At 40.6% G+C, this 19879-nt stretch overlaps 1 protein-coding gene across 2 annotated transcripts in view; it reads right to left on the reverse strand.

The window, feature by feature from the left end:
- The window catches only part of LOC131694084 (uncharacterized), a 111378-nt gene that overhangs the window by 16157 nt on the left and 75342 nt on the right, over positions 1-19879 (reverse strand). The window contains exons 1-2 of one of the 2 annotated variants that reach the window (XM_058982461.1): positions 9009-9181; positions 5255-8874 (exon numbers count right to left, since the gene is read on the reverse strand). In XM_058982461.1, the coding sequence (XP_058838444.1) occupies positions 5255-8874; positions 9009-9024 (3636 nt within the window). In that variant the 5' untranslated portion in view covers positions 9025-9181. Of the gene's footprint in view, positions 1-5254; positions 8875-9008; positions 9182-19879 lie in introns of those variants that run through there. The other variant, XM_058982460.1, reaches the window with a different exon arrangement.

The raw sequence follows: 19879 nt of genomic DNA on the forward strand, positions 1-19879 counted from the left end.
CGAAGCAAGGCAGAAGAGCGAGTGTATAGGCGTATATGTGAACTGCCTCATGCCAAGATGGGAGGGTCGTAGCGTAGTTTGTTGGGACTAAGCTATCGATGCCTCGGGGCGTGGCAGAGGAGCGAAAGGGTGAGCATTCAAGTCAGTCTCACACGGTATGTTAAGGGTGAGCACAAAAGTCAGCCTCATATCCCAGTCAAAAAGGGCAAGCTGTTGGCTAACGGGGGCTATTTGACAACTCGGATGCGCTAATTGCCCTTTAATTTGCCAGCAAATTGCTGGCAATTAGGGGGCTATTTCAAATGCAACATTTGGGCGATTTGCCGCCGTCATTTTTTAGCCGCTCCACCCGCCCTTAAATCGCCCCCAAATCGCCTAGGGAACGCGCCATTTAATCGCCCTTAATTGCCTAATATAAAAATTACAAATATTACTTATTTTCGGATTCATTAGCTACTCACATAAACTTATCACTACACTAGGTAATCACCATTAAACTATAGGAAGAATCAATGGTGAAACTGACATTGCACACCAAAACTTACCATAATCAGACTTTTATTAAGAGTTTAGGTTAGATATCTTGTTCCACTATATTTACACACTTTTCCACAATTTCCCACATTTGTTGGCTAAATGAAGTGCACTAGACAAACAAAATACAAGTGAGAACACGCCAATCGTTTAAAAAAACTATTTTAAGCATAAGCTAAACATGAACCGCCATGTTTGAAAAACGCAAAAACAACCAAGTCCTTTTCAGCCGCCAGAAAATTTGTCTAAGTGTTGAAATTGCCTTTAAATCGCATTCGCAAATTGCATTTGTTCCTAGGGGCAATTAGCACAGGCGAGTTGAGTTAAACGTCAAACTGTTTAAATCGCCTGACCATGTTCGTCCGCATTTTTTTTGACAGGGATGGTATGGTAGAGGCTAGGACAAAAGTAAGCCTAGCAACGAATGAATAAGGTGACCACACAAGTCAGCCTCGCACGGTATGTCAGAAGTGGGGCCTAAGAAAAATGTCCCACATGGGATGCCAGGGGGAGCGACAGGGGTATAATAGTGTGGTACGATCGAGAGTGAACCAGGTGATAGGGTGAGCACCCAAGTCAGCCTCACATGGTATGGGTGGGGCGAGCACAAAAGTAAGCCTAGCAAGGAATGAGTAAGGTGAGCACACAAGTCAGCCTCGCAAGGAACGAAAAAGGTGAGCACAAAAGTCAGCCTCATGTGGATTGTTAGAGAGTGAATCAAGGTGCGATAGAGAGAGCACCCAAGTAAGCCTCATACAGGACGTATGAACGCGTGAGCGAGAGTGAATGAGTACATCAAGTACAGCCATCCCCCCAGAAGTAATACCGAGAGGTAGTCCCTGGTGGGAACGATGGCGGAGCCCAGTGGAGTTTAGTCGGTAGTAATGGCAGCGTCACCATTCGAGCCCGACTCGCCCCCAGTACACCCCGTGTGGTAGCTAAAAAAACCGCAACTGGTTGCTAAACCAACGACTGCGGATCGGGTAGTAACAAACAGTGATCAAATAATAATCGTGCCCAGTACCAGTAAACTGCTTTAACCAAAGGCGAAGAAACAACGATTACATCAAAAACGTCCAAACCAACACCACTAATAAAGAAACAAATAATGCCGATGAAGACGGATTTACAACAGCAACCCGTGAAAACAAGAAACAAACTAGAACTTCCGACAATCAACAGCATGAGAACAGTTTATATGACAACATGGACGTGAACGACAACACGAGAGAAGGCAGACTGGGTCTGACTCCCAAGTGGCAGAGGATAACGCAACAAATGCATCACACCCTAGAAAAAAGATCTCAACACGCAGAAGCAAGCTACATCAACAAGACCGACGGACAGGGAGTAATTCAGTTATTCTTTTATTTTTACATCTTGTGAAAATACGAAAGATCCACGGCTCAGTTGTGCTAACGCATTGAGTCGTATCAAATAAATTAGAAGAAAAAGAGGTTCTTTAGCACTGATGCACGAAACATGCTTGATGGTTTTTGCAAATCCCATATATCTAGGGGATGGAATTTTTTTCCAAAAGAACGTTCTTGTTCTAATAATTAATTTGAAAAAACCTGTTTTAATCCACCTAGAGGTGCAATTGTGCCTTTCTCATTTCTCCAAACTATGATATAATAGCTGGTTCGTACAATATAACATTATGGAAATCTCTTTCATTCTTATTACACTTGGCAAGTACATATATAAGAGCACCTTTTTGCATTCATCGCGGTATCGGTTTGAATCGGAGTTTTCTATGTGATCGCACTCCACAACCCGTAACTCCGGAGCCGGAAGTCGGATGGAGATGGAATTTAATAATAGTTTCCGGGGACGCGACACCTTTCATTTGAGACTAAGTTGATCAAATCGGTCTAGCCATTTTAGAGAAACCAATATAACCGTTATTCTGAATTTGGATACTTCAGGATCCGACAATGGTGGCCAGTGTGACCAAAGAGCCTTTGAATGACTGTTGGGGACCTAGATCTACAAATTCAACAGTTGTGCACATTTTGGAAAAAAAAAATTCACCTTTTTACATTCATCGCAAAATTCGTTAGAATCGGAATTTGCTGCGTGATCGTACGTATCACCCTGTAATTCAGGAACCAGAACTCGGATCCACACAAAATTCAACAGCAGCTGATGGACCTTTCATTTAAAATCAAGTTTGTCAAAATCGGTTCAGAAAATTCCGAGAAACCGATGTGGACAAATCAACAAATTTTGTTTTGTAACCATACTCTTCAACTCGTAATCCGGATCAAGATGTCGGTTGAAAATGAAATTCAATAGCAACCTATGGGAATATTATACCTTTCATTTGAATCTTAGTTTGTAAAAATCGGTTCAGCCATCTCCGAGAAACCGATGTGTACATTTTGTTAACAAATCCGCACATACACACACATACATACATACATACATACGTACATACATACATACATACATACATACATACATACACACATACATACACACAGATATTTTGCGATCTCGGCGAATTGAGTCGAATGTTATATGAGACTCGGCCCTCCGGGCCTCGGTTAGAAAGTCGGTTTTTGGAGCAATTGCATAACCTTTCTATATAAGAAAGACAAAAGAATAATATTTAATTAGCTTAATAAGCATGAGTTCAATGTTATCTTCATGTGATTATAATTTGGAAATGTTGGTGGAATGGGTTTGAACATGTAGGGAATGGGGGGTTAGTAGAGTGGGAGTGGAGGATGCGTCAGAAATCCTTCATCTTATTTTGGTATACGGGGTGGATGAAGGAAATGCGGGCGTGAGGGTGGTCCAAGAGGAGGGGAGTGATGAAGGAGGGAGGTGCAAGGGCAAGGCGGAGGGGGGGAGGGGCGGCGACGCAATACTCAACTGCATATTTTGCCTTCCATTTGAGGCTTGGTTTGAGAAAATCGGTTCAGTCATCACCGATGAACCGATGTGACTTTAATTGTGGAATATGCCCGAAATTCCGGACTTCCGGAATCGTCGATAGTGGACAATATATTCAAAGAATGTGTGATTGGCAATCAGTGATCTAGATCTGCGATTAGAAGTAATTTGGTGACCATTTCAATAGTTTTTAGCCTCTGAGGTATTACGATTGTACCGATTTATATGGAAAATTCCAGTGTATCCTTACCAACACCCCTGTAACTCCGGAAGCAAGAGTCAGAACCGAATGAAATTCAGCAGCAGTCAATGGCATTACTGTATCTTTCATTTGAAATCAAGTTTGCAAAAATCGGTAGAGAATTCGTTGTGGAATGGGTGTGATATTAGTTCAGGAACTTGGCGGGTTCCCCGGGGGCGTCATGAACCGTCATAGGTGGCTAATGTGGTCAAAGCTGCTTTGATTGATCATTAGTGATCCAGACCCGCAAACTAGAGTAATGTTACATCAATTTTAATATGTTTTACATCATTTGAACATCATGGTGGTACCAGTTTATTTGGGAATTTGCTGTGTGACCGCACTCTTCAACCCGTAACTCCGGAACCGGAAGTCGGATCAACTAAAAATTCAATAGCAGCTTATGGGAGCGTTATACCTTTCAGATGAAACTAAGTTTGCGAAAATCGGTTCAGCCATCTCTGAGAAAATTGTGTGAGTTTAAATGACACACACACACATACACACACACACATACATACACACACAGACATTTGCCGATCTCGACGAACTGAATCGAATGGTGTATGACACTCGGCCCTCCGGGCCTCGGTTAAAAAGTCGATTTTTACAGTGATTGCATAGCCTTTCTTTATATGAGAAAGGCAAAAACATTCAATGCGTCCAAGGGCATTTTAATCATCAAAATCGGTCGAACAATGCCGGGGATGTTTAATTTTTCTTTGATAAACAATTCTTGCGAATGAATTCTTAAGGCGAAAAATCCCATTTCGAGATTATTGCTGTTGTGCAATGCTGCTCATAGTATCAATGCCACATAAACCCCTTCATAGCCATGCGAGGGAACCCCGAACTCGAGTAAAATTTCGCTGTATTTTTTTTTTCAAATTCTCATTAGAACAAGAAAGCTCTGTTGGAAAAATGTTGAAGCATTTACATATTGTACATGAAAGACCCGCAAAAATTATGGTTTTCATATTGTTGTCCGAAGACTGCACAATGTTTCTCACAAAATAACAGAACATAGCATACCGTTGGAAAGATCCATTTTTTCTCTCCAAAACAGTTACTTTAACCCTTAAATGGATACCGAATTCTGTGATATAAAGTCTCAACAAGAGGTGAATATAGTATCCGTATCGAAAAACGAGTACCAATGAAAAATGAGTTTCATGCATTTAAGGGTTGAAAACCGGCTGAAAATGAAAATGTAGCAACATTTTTTTCTATCAAAGGTCCCAGAAAGTAGTTTTTTTTTGGATCAAGATTTTGAGGATATAATGGATACAGCGCAGATTCGTTAGTCTGGTCACGACCTCGCCCCAACTAACGAACATGATTCGCTAGCTAGGTCAAGTGACACATGTCAAACGAGAATGGTAGGATTGTAGAAAGCAACTGCTTACATTTTTACCTATCGCCTGCTTAATTGTCAATGTAAATTTGGCATAAGATTTTGACATCCACTTGATTTTTAGTTGTAGCACGACCCAATTAGCGAACATCCATCTAACGAACACCTCATTTAACGAGCCCAACTAACGAATTTGCGCTGTACAATCAAAGTAATAAACTCACCTCTTCATCCAAGGTATCAATAGACCCTAACGGCGCCCTTCCGACCGTGTCTGCCGCCATAGCCGTCTTCAGCAGCTGCTCCTCGCATGTCAACGCACCCCGTGCCATCGTGGCGCTGTTGGTCCGGTGAATATCACTACTGAAAACCCTGTACCCGTCATCGTCTCTCACGTCGTCCATCCCGTCATCGCAGTTGTTTAGTCTAGTACCGGTGTCGGAAACGTGCTTTCTTAGTACCACCTCCTCCTCAACAATCTCCTCCCGTTGGTTACGTCCGTCTTTGACTAGTCGATGTTCCTCGTCGTCCTGCAAAACCGAGATATCATTGTCTTCATCCATGGAACCGGACCGATTAAAACCACCACCACAGGCAGGACTATGGAACAAAGAACGTCGCAGCTTGCTGCTGGTATAGTTTGATTGTGTTTCAGTAGATGTGTTTAAACGTGAAGGGGAAGGTGGTTCAGCGTTAAGCTTCTTCACGCTAACTGGTTCCAACTGGCATCTTTGATGATCATCCCCGAAGCTACTGACCGATTTGGTTTTGATCAGATTCTTGGGGGTTTTGTTGACAGTGGCATACACTACATTTGGGTTATTGCCGATTATGTAGCGATTGCTGGACTCACCACTGATGAACTCATTGATGACGGTTTTGTTGTTCTTCGGGGAGATTTCTTGATAGATTGGTTCATGGTGTAAATCAGCAGAAACTAGTACTTCATGCCGATCGGGACGATCAAGAAACTCACTGCTGGTGGAGACATGTCTATTTCTTAGTATGGAGCAGTTGGCAGGTTTTGCGTATCTCGCCATATATATTTTACTGAAGTCAAGATCTTGGGATTTTTTTCGTCGCTCAACCTCTACCGCTTGACGGACGTTGTTCAAGAAATCACTCATCTGGGCAACATTATCCAGATTTAGGTCGTCGTAGGATTGGAAGTCACCATATTGTCTTGGAGAAGCAGCCATTGGACACCGTTTCGAATCATTGCTCGATTTGAACAGCTTCTTTGGAGAAATTTTTAGATTCTTCAGGGTCTTAAAAAATTTAATTTCATGAGACTTTTGTTTTTTTCGGTCCTCATCAAAGTCGTCTTCAGATACAATTTCCGGCCCAGAAAAATTGAGTACGGTTCGTGCTGGAAGTCTAGGACGACAAGCATCATTACCGGTCGCCATCCTAGCGGGAGCAGAATTCGTCGTCCCCACCAGGTTGTTTCGTACCATTCCGGCCTGCTTTGGACAGGACCCGCAGCGCAGATGATCCGGTGTGTAACCCAGGTGTTTATGCAGCTGTTTTTTAATCGAGTTTTCTTTGTTCAGATTTGAACCGAGCTCACACTTTTTCGGAGTCTCAAAATGTTCCCTCTCTTTGGGTTTCTTTTTCAGGGCCTGCAGGTGTATTTTCTTTTTGGATGCTTCAAAAAACGATTTAGTTCTTCGTACAGCTGCCTTTCGGAAAGATTTTTTCTCCGATTTCCCATTGCACTTTTTACAGATTGAAGCTTCTTCCCTGTCCGGTTCATGGTCACTTCGTCTACCATCATCTAAAAAATGTCTCTGCTCTGCCTTCTTTTCTCGTTCCAAGATATCGCCTGTTGTCCGCCGTCTTCGATCCGGACTTTTTCGCACTCTTCCAGTTCGTTCAGATTGCAGAAATAATTCAATTCTTTCGTCCCGCTGCGGGCGTCTTTTGTGAGGAGTGCTCTTGATTTTGGAGTCGGCAACGAATCGTTCAAATTCTAAGTTTGACGACAACTTACATTGCACGGTATCGGAGGGGCAGTCCACCGTGTCGATGTCTAGTTTGGGCCCTGCTGGATGCGCCACGTGATGACAACACGAGTGCGACTGTGGTGCGGCTTGCGAATGGGTTGATTTGATCAGACGCTTTCGATTGTCGTCATCTGAATAGTGCAGCATACTGTAGATGTGCGGAGGGATCGAGGCATCATTTGTTCGTTCTTTCGGAACAGTCCATCCGATATCGTGACTTTTCTTTTTCTTGTCGAACTTCCACCCAACCAAGTCTGGATCCGAATCCAGGTCTTGCAGCATGGGACAACTCGGCTTTCGTCGTGTTTGTTTATCTGAATTGGATTCTGCTTGTGTGACCCAGCCGATCTTAGAGCCGTTGCGTGATGATGCAAAAGTTCGTGGTGGTTTTTTCGGACCATTGGCATAGTTCGAAGTTGAAGAGTCGGAGAGACCTTCCGATTTACTAGACTTGGGTTTGTCAAGCTTTTTCATGCGTCTAGCCATAAGTCGCCCGATTGGTCTCCCGGAGTATCGTGGTTTACCTTCCAACTTTCCAAAGGACAATGAGGAATCGAACGATTCATCACCTGCCGATGAAGCTTGCAAAGCTGAATCGCTTAACACTTCAATTGGTGTTTCAACTGCCGTTTTGCGGTTGATACCGTACAATCGATCGAAGTGAATGGTCGAATCGAGTATTTCATTGCAGAAATTGTCGTCGATTATTTTTTGCCGATTGAAGATCGAATTATCCAACTTTTTCTTCTCTTTTTTCTGCTTTTGTTTCTTCTCATCGGCACGTTTCTTGCGATGATCCTTGATTTTCGCCTTATTTAGTATAACTGTCGAGGTAATTTGCATATCCTGTGTCATTTCTTGAACGATGTTGATCATTGGTTCGCTTTCATCGTCGATTATTTCCCGATTGACCTTGGAACTCTGACTTGAATGTTCCCTCTGTTCTTCAAAAATTTCTTCCGCGTTATCAGAGCTATCATTGTAACAAGAATTCGATGATTCCACACAATCACCACACTCTAAAAATTCTTGACTCTCTGCGGTTTGAAAATGACGATTATCACACAATGAATGATCGCTGGAAACTTCCGCTGTGTCTGCCGTTGGCCCACGGTTATCTTCCCGACGTTGCCCATCCATTTCACACTCCGTTGATTCTTCTTCACCACTGGTCACATTTGGTCGGATATCTTCATCCGTCAAACATTCTGGAACTTGCACCTGCACAGCCTTCATTATAGGACTCGTTCTCAACGGTCTAGTATCACAATTGTCCGCAGTCTTGTTGATTATATTAATCGTAATTGTAGCAGCCCCGGCCGTCACCTTGTGACTTTCCCCGGTTCCCACCACCTCCGGCTCTGTTTTACCAAAATTATCCACACTCATAACGTCCCGACTCCCGTCGCTAAAAGCGGAACTACTTCGCACGCTCGCTAAACTACTACAGCTCATACTAGGCGTTTCGTAATCACTCGTTTCAGTGTCATCTATCGGGCCGCCGCCTCGGCCACCCTTCCCCTGTGATTCATACTTGGCCACCATCATCATGACCCGACTGTCGTTGTAATTGTTGTTCCGATCCCGCCCCAGCTTCACCAGCTCCAGAAAACTGGCGGCACCGTCAACTTCATCAATGTGTTTGATCTGTGTTTGAAGTGTTGGTTTTGTGTTGTGTTCGGAACAATCCACTTGTTCTCTGGATACCTTTACTACTTCCGCCGATTGCGTTAGCTCGTCAAGTGGATCTTCCCGCGCTGTGTGCTGCCACTGTTGCTGATCCTCATCACAAATGCCGCTACCATCACTAGAGCTATCACTATCGTTGTTGCTGGATTCTGTAAGTGGAAACAAAATAGATAGGGTGAGATGAAGCCATATGAACGTGTATATATTTGGAATGAAGCGTAATTTGAACACTCGAAAAATTACTATAATTTACGATAAAAGGGCAAGCAATTGAAATTTGTACCCTTGGCGTCTGCCATTGGAGAAGGCACATCAAAAAATGACGATGAAACCCCTTTAGCCAACAGCTCGAAATCACAGACTGGTTGAGAGGGCGCACGAGCGTAGGATAAAAACGTGCGCCAATATTTTTGCGGTTTCTGATCTGGTTGGCGGCTGCCACACGCCTTTGCACAAACTGACTGCAACGACGCGTTCGGGGGGATTCAGTTCATATTGAGTGGGAAACCGTAGAAAATGCGACGGAGAAACTGTTTCCAATGACGAGATTGCCCTGATATTATTGCCGGGTTTTCCTACACAGTAAGTTTCCACTTCGCGCTGGCGGAAGAATTCAGTCGATTGCGTATCGTGTTGCCAGATATCCGCGCGATTAGCTAAGAACTTGCGGTTGGTTATTGACTGATTCAGTTTGACTTATCAGGAGAGTCGTGATAGTCGAAGCGACCTTGTGTCTCTCGATTGAGAAATGTTGGCACTTTGGATATTTTTGGTTTTTGAATAGGCTACGAAGAATAGTGCAATCTAATTTATTGTAAACAAATTTATTAGGCCAATTTTTTTCTTGAACTGAAAATTCTAAAATCAAAACTCGTATCAGATTTGAACCCAAAAATGTCAAAAATGAAAAAGGGTAGAAAATTTTAAATAAATTATAAGAAAACAAAAACCGATCTGAACCCAAAAATCAAAACATGAGAAACCTAACCAAAATTTATAATACGGAGAAAACCGACTCAAACTTCGAGCCCAAAGTAAAACCAAAAAATGGAGTAAGTCACTCCCGCCAGACTACTTTTCTGTACGCGCGATCACAGGTACAGATAGCCTGCTAAACCAGATATATCTGAGCCAAACTTTAACCGTTTCATATGCTTGGTAATATGTTATTGAAATACGCTATTGCAAAAATGTGTCAAGTTCACAAATGGTCGGTGTTAGGTCAGACCGGACTAAGTAACAGTGCATTGATTTCGAGAAAAACGCGTTTAAAGTTTGAATCGCAGCATCCTTTACATTATAATTGGAAAATAATTTTTACCATAATTCTTGTTTATTGTTTCATATTTCAAATCTGGTAAAGGTGGCATGTAGATGAAGAAATTCTTTATCCAGTGCAATCATTAACTCATTTTTTGATGTTTTGCGACTTGGTCCGGTCTGACTTAACACCGACCAAATGTTAATCGTAACACTCTTTTAAACTTCAAACCAAGGGTTTTTTCGATTCCTCAGAACTATAACAAGCGACATACGTATTTTTTCGATATTTTGGCAGATCGCAACACCGATGGAACACTTTTTAATTGAAAAAGACTGAAAATGTGTTAATAATCGACACAAAATTGCTTTTTACGAGAGTTGTCCTACTGGAGCTGTGGAGTGCTTGGGTCTTGGAAGGGCTCCCCCCCCCAGAATCACTCACTACAATTGCAGGTGAAACGGGAAATGTCACCCACCTAAACACTGTCTAAGGCCAATTGCAGTGGGCCGTGATTCTGAAGGTGATATTCATTGTACGGTTCAGATAAGTGCGGGCGTAGAAACTTCACGATCGTGTGTATCATCGCAAAGGGCTCGAGTGTTTGTACGTTAACATGTTCGATCGCGTGTACGTGTGTATGCCGCGTGTGCTAGCGTATGTGTAACTTCGCGTGTATAAATTCTTTTTTATAATCGTGTGCTCTTTCGCACATTCGCGTGTGTTCTAGGATGATCGCGCGCGGAGCGTGAATCTGATATTTAATTTTCGGTCTACGGCTCAGATGCTAGATGAAAGTGAGATCTTCCATATCAATATAGCTTCCGATCATGTCGCCATGTTGTCTAGTGGATATGAGCGTTATTTTGATTGGTACAACTGAATGTAGGAAGCTAAGTTGCTAGGACGTAGCGTAATGATTTTCGGAAGTGACTGATTCATGATCGCGTGAACACGGGCGTTTGTGGGTTCGCGTCTAAGACCGCGCTTATAGCTTCGTACGTACTAAAATGTTCACCTTATCCCCGGGATGTTATCAAGTTTGTTGCTTTGTTTTCATCACCGCTAGCAAATTTGGTATGGACGGTCATCGATTTTTTTCGGTGAAAATTTTCACCGAAAAAAATCGATGACCGTCCATACCAAATGTTATCAAGTTTGCACGATCGCGGGCCTAGGTGTGCGTGGATGATCGCGAAAGGCTTAAGCGTTTCGTATGTTAACGTATTTGTCTCGTGTGCTCGCGTGTATGTGACTTCGCGTATATAAATTCGATTTTGTAGCCGCTAACGATTATTCACGTATTCCCGTGTGATCTTGGATCGTCACACGGACCGTCATGTTGATATGAAATTTTTGGTGTACGGTTCAGCTTCTGACCCCATATAACTAGAATAACTTTTTTGTCACAATGAAACGTGTTGTTTAGTCCTGCTGTTAGGAGTCTAAGGTTACATCTGAGAGTTTCATTTTAAGCTTATAACTTCTATAACGCATAATCATCTTTTTGTTTCACTTGTTTCATTTCTGTCACTCATCAATTGAACGAAAATAACCATTCTGCCACGCTCCAATCTATTTATACTTAAATACTAGAACTAGGAAATAATCACATACATTTTTTTCTCGAAATAATCTTCTAAGGACAATGAAAATTTAAAGCACAGGTGCATGCTAATGCTGATTTTATTTTTGGATGGCGGTCACTCTAGGTTCGCTCTGAACTGTCATTTTAATATGGCTTTTGTAAATATTAGAGCGAGCCTAGAGCGACTCGGAACTAAAACCGATGTCAGCATTCGTTTAGAGGAGAGCGAGTAAAGGCGCTATAACCTAGGTTTAATGAGCCAGGGCAAGGTGTAAATACCTCTGTCCCATCCCGAAGGACCAAAGGAGTGACATTAACCTTCTTAGCAAAGTCACTCCCAACGTTTTATCCTAACCCTCTATAAACTGAAACGGTCGGTACGGTTGTCCTCGTTTCTTCCTCATTCAAGTTTCAAAACGATTCGTTGGTTGAATTGTTCATTAAATGAATAACTCAATTGCCGTATAATATTGAAACATCTTCAAGCCCAACTCTGCACAGTAGGCCTGGCCGTTTTAATATTTGCAACATATTGTAATATGCTTCAAATATTAATGTTGACAAGAAAAACACTAAAGAATATCTGCAGTGTTTTCCAGGATGCTTTTCAATACTAGCTGTGTAAGGGTTAGAATAGAATAGAATAGAACAATGAAACGTGTTGTTTAGTGGATATGAGCGTTATTTTTTGTTTGGTTCACCTGAAGGCATTGGACCTTTGCTACTAGGACCAAGGGTAGTACCTTCCTAACATAACCGATTCATGATCGCGGGAACACGGGCGTTCGGAGGTTCACTCCTGAGATCTCGTTTGTGAATTCATAAGCACTAAAACGTTCACTTAATCACCAGGGTGTTATCCTGTTTGCGAGATCGCAGGCAAAAATGTGCGTAGCGCATGATCGCGAGGGACGCGAGCGTTTGCATCTTAACGTTTTTGGCGCGCGTGCATGTATGTAACTTTGGATGTATACATTATTTTTTATAACCGTGTGGCCATTCGCATATTCGCTTATTCTTGAATAACCGCGCGCGGACCGAGAATACTTTATTTTTAGTGCATGGATCAGATCCTAGAAGAGAGTAAGTTTCCCCATTTCACAAGAGTTCCCATTCAAGTCGTCATGGAACGTGTTGTCTAGTGAATATGAGCGTCATTTTTTATTGGTCCAACCAAAGGCGTGAGTCTGGGCTTCCAGGGTCGAGATTTCCGAAAGTAACCGATTCATGATCGCGCAAGCGGTGTACTTTTGTAATGAGGGAGATTGTGAGTGTATATGAGAGAATATGTAATTTTATTGTGTTAATAAGTGTTACTATGAAACTAATTTAAGATATAGCTATAAAAAGAAAAATAAAGAAAAAAGGAAAGAAATTTAGGGGGGCGTCCTGTGTAGTGGGTAAAAAAATCGACTTCTTTTTTATCAGCCTAATTGTTAGTATTGAACCCCTAGAATAGTCTCCCGCAATCTCGGTGGCCACGTTGAACTTCTTTTATTTTAAACAGCCATGCATTCCTCGTGCGTGTTTGCTACACGCACGATTTCAATCGATCGGCAACAATTTTTGAAAAACTGACAGCGATAAAAATACAGTGTAAGCAATACACTCTAAATTAATTCTACACAAATTTTCAATAGAAAATACCCAATGGGTTATTTTCTGCAAGCGTTTTTCCGTTATGCAATTTGATGTGGAACACCCTTTAAAGCAGTGGTTTTGAACCGGGGGTGAATTCACCCTCAGGGGTAAATGAGACTATTGAAGGGGGTGAATTATGCGGGACAGATTTTAACTTGATATCCTAACATTCCGTTCGGATATTTGTCTTTATATATTGTTTCACTGTGTCAAGACTTGAGATGCTTACTGAGAGTGTTCAGAAACAGGTTTCTGATTGTAGAATTATGGTTTCCATCGCATTGAAAATCATTTTTTCTGACAGGGGATGGTAAACAATTTTCAGAAAGGGGTACATCATTGGAATCAATATTCGGAAAGGGGTGCATGGCACAAAAAAAGTTGAAAACCACTGCTTTAAAGCGTTTTTCTCGAAAACGCGTTTTTCAAATTGGCGAACACGGAAACTCAAAAACTAATCAATGAATTGACTTGATTTTTTATGAGAATGCACAATATGTGTAGTAGACCTCTCCACATTTTGAAAAAGTTATGAAATATACATGAGTCAGCTCAAATTTTTGTTCTAGGTGTGAATTTAAGAACTTTCGCCAAAAATGGCCTCATTTGGACATGATTTAGAGGTGTCTCCAACCAAAAATCGTGTTTTTGCTATGTTTCCATAGTAACATCACTTACACTCTGATTTAATAGGCCCTACATGCCCACATATCATCAAAGGTTATTCCTTACACATATCTTAACATGTTTTAACAGGTGAACATAGCTCTAATCGCAATAGAAAATTTGTTACCTGGTTTTTTATATAGAGAAGAATACCAAAACCAAGAAAAAATTCTACTAATTTTCCTTGGTTTTGATATACTTTTCTATATGAAAATCCAGTTAACAAATTTTCTATTCTAATTGTGTAGCCTTTCGATGAACCACAGAAAACTGAATAAGAACTTTTTTCTTCCTATTGTTTCGAAAAAAGTGAGCGAATTTTACAAGTAAAATATGAGATTTTTCGATTTTCATGAAGTCCTTTTCCGAAACTCGAAATTCTTTCTATTTTTTTTTTGTTTCATCGGGTTACTACAAGTCTAAGCTTTACAAATCTTATTGAATTTCATGTGTCAGGCAATTTTATAAAGAAAGCTCGTATGTGACAATATTTTTTTCGTTTACAATGAATGTATAAATTAATCTTTACATTACAAAAAAAGATCCATTGTTGCCTTGCCTTCAAAATCGTAAAACAAAAAAACTTTGGGTTTGAGCACTTTACACCAGACGCCCCCCTTAATGCGGCTGACCAATATTAGTATTTCTTATGCAAAAAAGACCAGAGAATCGATTGAAGATAATTAGAATAATGTCACGAAACGCATAACCCATTTTACCCCAATTCTTCGCACAATAAATGTCTGAGGTTAATCCTGGTTTTATACATCCAGGTTTTTTAACGCGCGGGATACGCATCACGTAAAAAAACCGCGCTTATTTGAAAATCCGCATAAAAAAACCTCAACAAATATTTTTTGGATTTTTTTGCACGGATTTCGCAAAAAGGTCCTTTTGAATGCAAGACGGATGCGACGGAAAAAAACAAATTAAGTCCTTAGAAATGTAAAGAACTTAGAAGAATTTTGGCAGTTTTTTTGCGCGAATTTCGCAATTAGGTAACACGGTTTTTGCAAAAATATTAAATGCAAAAGACTTATGGCCGATTTCTTCATTCTTAACTTTTAAAACAGGTTCATCAGTACGTTTAAAACTGGCTTAAGCGCTAAGCGAGGGTGAAGAAATCGGCCCTTAGAAGATTTTTGAAAAGATGGAAGAGACGGCTCTGGAAGACTGGCACGCTCCTCAACAATATGGTTATTTGCGGAATGGACTTGACGAGTAGGTGCCAGAAATTGATTCTTGACACAATTTTGAAATCCATTATAGCGACTTCCGGTTTAGCGAACTTTGCTATAACCCAATCAATAAGGGTATTTTCCGAATGAAATTGACGAGTAGGTGCCAGAAATTTATGCTTGACGCCATTTTGAAATCCATGATGACGACTACCGGTTTAACGAAATTCGCTACAATCCAATCAATATGAGTATTTTCGCAATGGTCTTGACGAAAAGCTGCAAGAAATTTCAGTTTGACGCCATATTGAAATCCAAGATGGCGAATTCCGGTTTAGCGAAATTCTCTATAACCCAATCAATATGGGTATTTTCGGAATGGTCCTGACGAGTAGGAGACAAAGGTCGATGTTTGACGCTACGTTGAAGTCCAAAATTGCGACTTCCAGGTTAGCTACATTCGTCTTAACCCAGCAAATATGGGTATTTTTGGAATGGTCTTGACAAGTAGGTTCCAAAAATGGATTTTTGATGCCATTTTGAAATCCAAGATGGCGAGTTCCGGTTTAGCGAAATTCGCTATAACCTAATCAATATGGGTATTTTTGGAAATTGAAGTTGTACATAGTATACATAGTCTTAATTAAACAGTTTTACTTGGATTTTAGCAATGTGTTTAATTTGAATCAATTCAAACCCCCACTCACACCACATCCTTCTCTTTCGCCTCTCACTTCCATTCTCACCGTACTCTGAATGAACACAAAAAATTATTTTGCATTTCGCTGGCTTATGATTAGATCCTATATTCGAGGAAGTATTGGATGATCTCCCAGATTTTTCATGCGGGAATTTCAGTGAACCGGTAATCGCCATCTAGAATTACAAAATGACGTCAAACATCGACGAATAGTCAAGACTATTCCGAAAATACCCATATTGATTGAGTTGTAGGTTATTTCTTGAAGCCGGAGTTACCATCTTGGATTACAAAATGGCGTCAAAAATCAATTTCATACACCTACTCGTCTAGACCATTCTGAAAGTACCCATATTGATTGGTTTGGAGCGAATTTCGCTAGACCAGAAGTCGCCATCTTGAATTTCAAAATGGCGTCAAAATCAGTTTCTGGCAGCTACTCGACAAGACCTTTCCGAAAATACCCATATTGTTCAGGTGCGGGCCGTAAGGAGTCTTCCAGACCGGTCTCTACCATCTTTCCGAAAATCTTCTATGTCTTTTGCATTCAAAAGGACTTAGAATATTTTTGTCTTTTGTTGAGTTTTTTTAACGCGGATTTTCGAATTAACTCGTTTTTTACGCGGATTTTCGAATTAACGCGGATTTTCCAATAAAAGAAGTTTTTTTACGCGCAATCCGCGTAAAAAACCTCGTAAAAAACCTGAGTGTATTTGTATAGGTGGAGAGTGTCAGCGAACGTATTTTTTTCTGTGGCATGTCTAATATCGCAGTACATCAAGATTGCTACATAGTTTCGTACGTTCCGAAATGGCAGAGGTTTTATAAACGACATTTCCAAAGTCCTAGCCGATTGGTGAACTGTGTTTTGTGTCCCAATATTTCGTTAAGCCTATGCTTAAAGTACTGTTTCAATCTAGCCTTGAAGATGGTACGATTGTCGATTCTCTGCATATCAAGGGGAAGTGCATTAAATTTGGTAGGACCAATAAAAAGAATTCGCTTTTGGCCAAGGTTTGTGACTGCTCGAATGCCTTGCAAGTTACTATTTAGGCGTTTCGTACGAGAACGTTAAAGTAGTAAAATGCATATTATGCTGCGCGATGGAGTTAGGTAGATTGTCGTATATGCATAATAGTGTTTGTACGTCACATAAGTGGGCTATGGGTAATATATTGTGGGCACTTTCAGAGTATAACAACAAAGTCGAATATAAAAAAGGTTTTTTGAATATCATTTTCAAGGATCTGTTTTGTAGTGTTTGCAATTTAAGGTGAGAAGTCGCTGCTCGCCCCCATACCGATAATAAGTAGTTAAGTTGTGAATGAATGTATGCAAAGTAGTAGTTCAAAAGAGCTCGCTGTGGAGCAAACGTTTCAACTCTCCACAAAATACCACAAGACGATGCCTTTCGACAAATTTTATATGGTGTGTCCAGGAGAACGTAGGATCTAAGTGTATACCCAAATATTTGAAACAGTCCACTTTTTCAATTGTACAATCTCTAAGTTTGGAATGATGGTAAAGTTTTTCGTATGGATCGAAAGATCATGTACTTAGTTTTAGAGAGGTTTAGTGATAATAAATTTGCTTTAAAATATTGGTCGAGAACACTTTAATCGCTATCGATCGAGTTAATAATAATATTGACATCAATGATGAGATAAAACAGAGCTGTGTCGTCAGTAAACAGTCTAGGAGTTCCGGTAAGCCTCAAGTTACCGAGGTCATTAGTATACAACAGAAATAACAAGGGTCCAATATTACTATCTTGAGGGACACTGATTCCAATGGGAGCAAGGCTACACGTTTTCCTATCCACAGATACAAATTGCTTTCTATTCGTCAAGTAACTATGAATAACAGAATGAGCAGTGTCCCTGATAGTCTGATACCGTAACATTCAAGCTTTATTAAAAAATTGTAATAATCTAGTAAGAAATAGTTTTTCGAGGATTTTGTTGAAAACGGACAGTGTAGATATAAGACGATAATTATTACAGTCACAGCAATGTGTTACCTGATTTAAAAACAGGGACGACTTTAGCCACTTTGAGACAGTCAGGGTAATAACCAGATTGAACAATTACAATGAAACATTGAGAAAGGATTCTAGCAAAAGCGCAAGAATTTCCTTTTAACATATTGACAGGAATGTTATCAGGGCCACAACTCTTATCATCTAGGCTGTGATTATGCACTTCTTTTGTTGATGAAGGAAGTAAAAATATTGACTCACGGACGCGCCGAACATTACTTAAAGGACAAATGTTTGAGGTGGTGGGGATATCATTTGACAGTTTTTGCCCTATACTAGAGAAGAAGACATTAAAGATTCGAGTGTGTATCTTCGTCGCGATCGGTTGACTCTCGTAGAGCTCCCTTCGCGTCGGTTAATTTTAATCATTTACGGCACTCCCTTCCGGTTATCGAAAGTGTGAATAACGGTGCAATTTAACGATAATACAAAGTAAAGTGGCTTATAAAAGCATTTTTCGACATATTTTCGACTGACGAGAGTGGTGACAGTTTGTGAAAATCTCATTCCGGCAAATGAAAAAAAAATCTTTTCCTCGCATTACGGGCCGTCGATTACCGATGCAAGGACAATAAAAGTGCACAGAAAACATCTAGAAACACAGTGTACATTCTAAAAATAGTGAAAAATGGTTTTTCAGAAAATAAAATTCGATCCGAAAAGTGAAAAATACGGAGATAAGAAAAATTGACATATTCAAATAATTGGTGTTTCACCAGCGACTACCAGGTGTCGCCCCAAAATTCTTCGCCCGAAAAATAGGTGGCAAACCAGCCGGTCGGTGCTCAGCTAATTTCGTCCGCGTTCCTTGTCACTTATTATTTTTATTGGGTGTTTCATTGGCGGTGCTATCTTTGAAAATGAGCCGCCTTGGAGATTCACCTGTCTTTGCTTTCTTATTCTATTGCAAATGAGTAGAGGTTTTGATTCTTTTACATTCGGGATTACAGATATTTTGTCGCATGTAAATTTTGGGTGTTCGTTGATGTGATGGCACTGTAAGGGAACACGTATCCGCCGGTCGACCAACTTTTCTTTGGACTGAGCAAACTAATTTCTATGTTTGGGATTTGTTTTACCAACGGGGCAACTGATCCACAGAGCATTCAATGTGCTTAGAGAAAACACATGGCCTTACGTTCGGGCCTGGCCGGCGCCGGTATTGATCAATACTTTAGGATTACCAGGAGTTGCACATTGAAAGATGTTTCGCTATTCCCAAGCATAATTATCTAGGGTGGGTGCTCCTATAGTTGAGGTGTACCAATAGTTGCAGTAGTGGGTTATACGCCTAACTAAGATACCAACCATCAACAAATATTTTTTTATCGATTCATCGCACTAAAATTATGCGACAATAAAACTGTTATCCTTCAAATTTGCTCAAATAACTATTGAAAAAAATTATTTTCTTAGAATTTTGAGCTCCCTTGCACCTATAGTTGATGTAGTGTACCTATAGTTGCAAGTCCCATAAGAAAGCAATGGGATTTGCAACAATAGGAACCGAAATTAGCGATTGCACCACTATTAGCACATGTGTTCCTATAGTGGTACAAGCGGTTTTGAATACATAAATTGGTTACTAAGCCATCTTTATATTTTTCCTATGAAGTAGGGACTGAAAGCTTTCGTTTAATGTAATTACATTGCCCATAGGTCTATTAATCGATTTTTTATCAAAAGTTTTCCTTAAGCATGCGACTATTGGTACATCCACCCTACTTATTCTGTGTGCAACTTCAGCTAGTCCAGATCGATAACGGAGTAGCAGCCAGGGGTGGTCGCACAAGCTCAATGTTCGATATAATCGTTCGTATACGTGTATTTCACAAACAATCCCGTATGGAAGATAGGAAATACTTTCGTTGATGTATTACATCTCGAGCTATCATAACTCTTTGTCTGTATAACGTGTTATCACTCGGTAGTTTGCAACCCAAAAATATATCGTAGAGAAGGAATAGCGAAATTAGACTAAATAATGTCGCAATAAATAGTGATCCGGCCCATTACGCAGATAAGATTAGCTTTTCTAGGCAATACTCCCACGGTCCGCAGTGTGGGGTTGGAATTGCTTTT

The sequence above is a fragment of the Topomyia yanbarensis genome, chromosome 3, assembly GCF_030247195.1.
Source record: "Topomyia yanbarensis strain Yona2022 chromosome 3, ASM3024719v1, whole genome shotgun sequence".
NCBI lineage: Eukaryota > Metazoa > Arthropoda > Insecta > Diptera > Culicidae > Topomyia > Topomyia yanbarensis.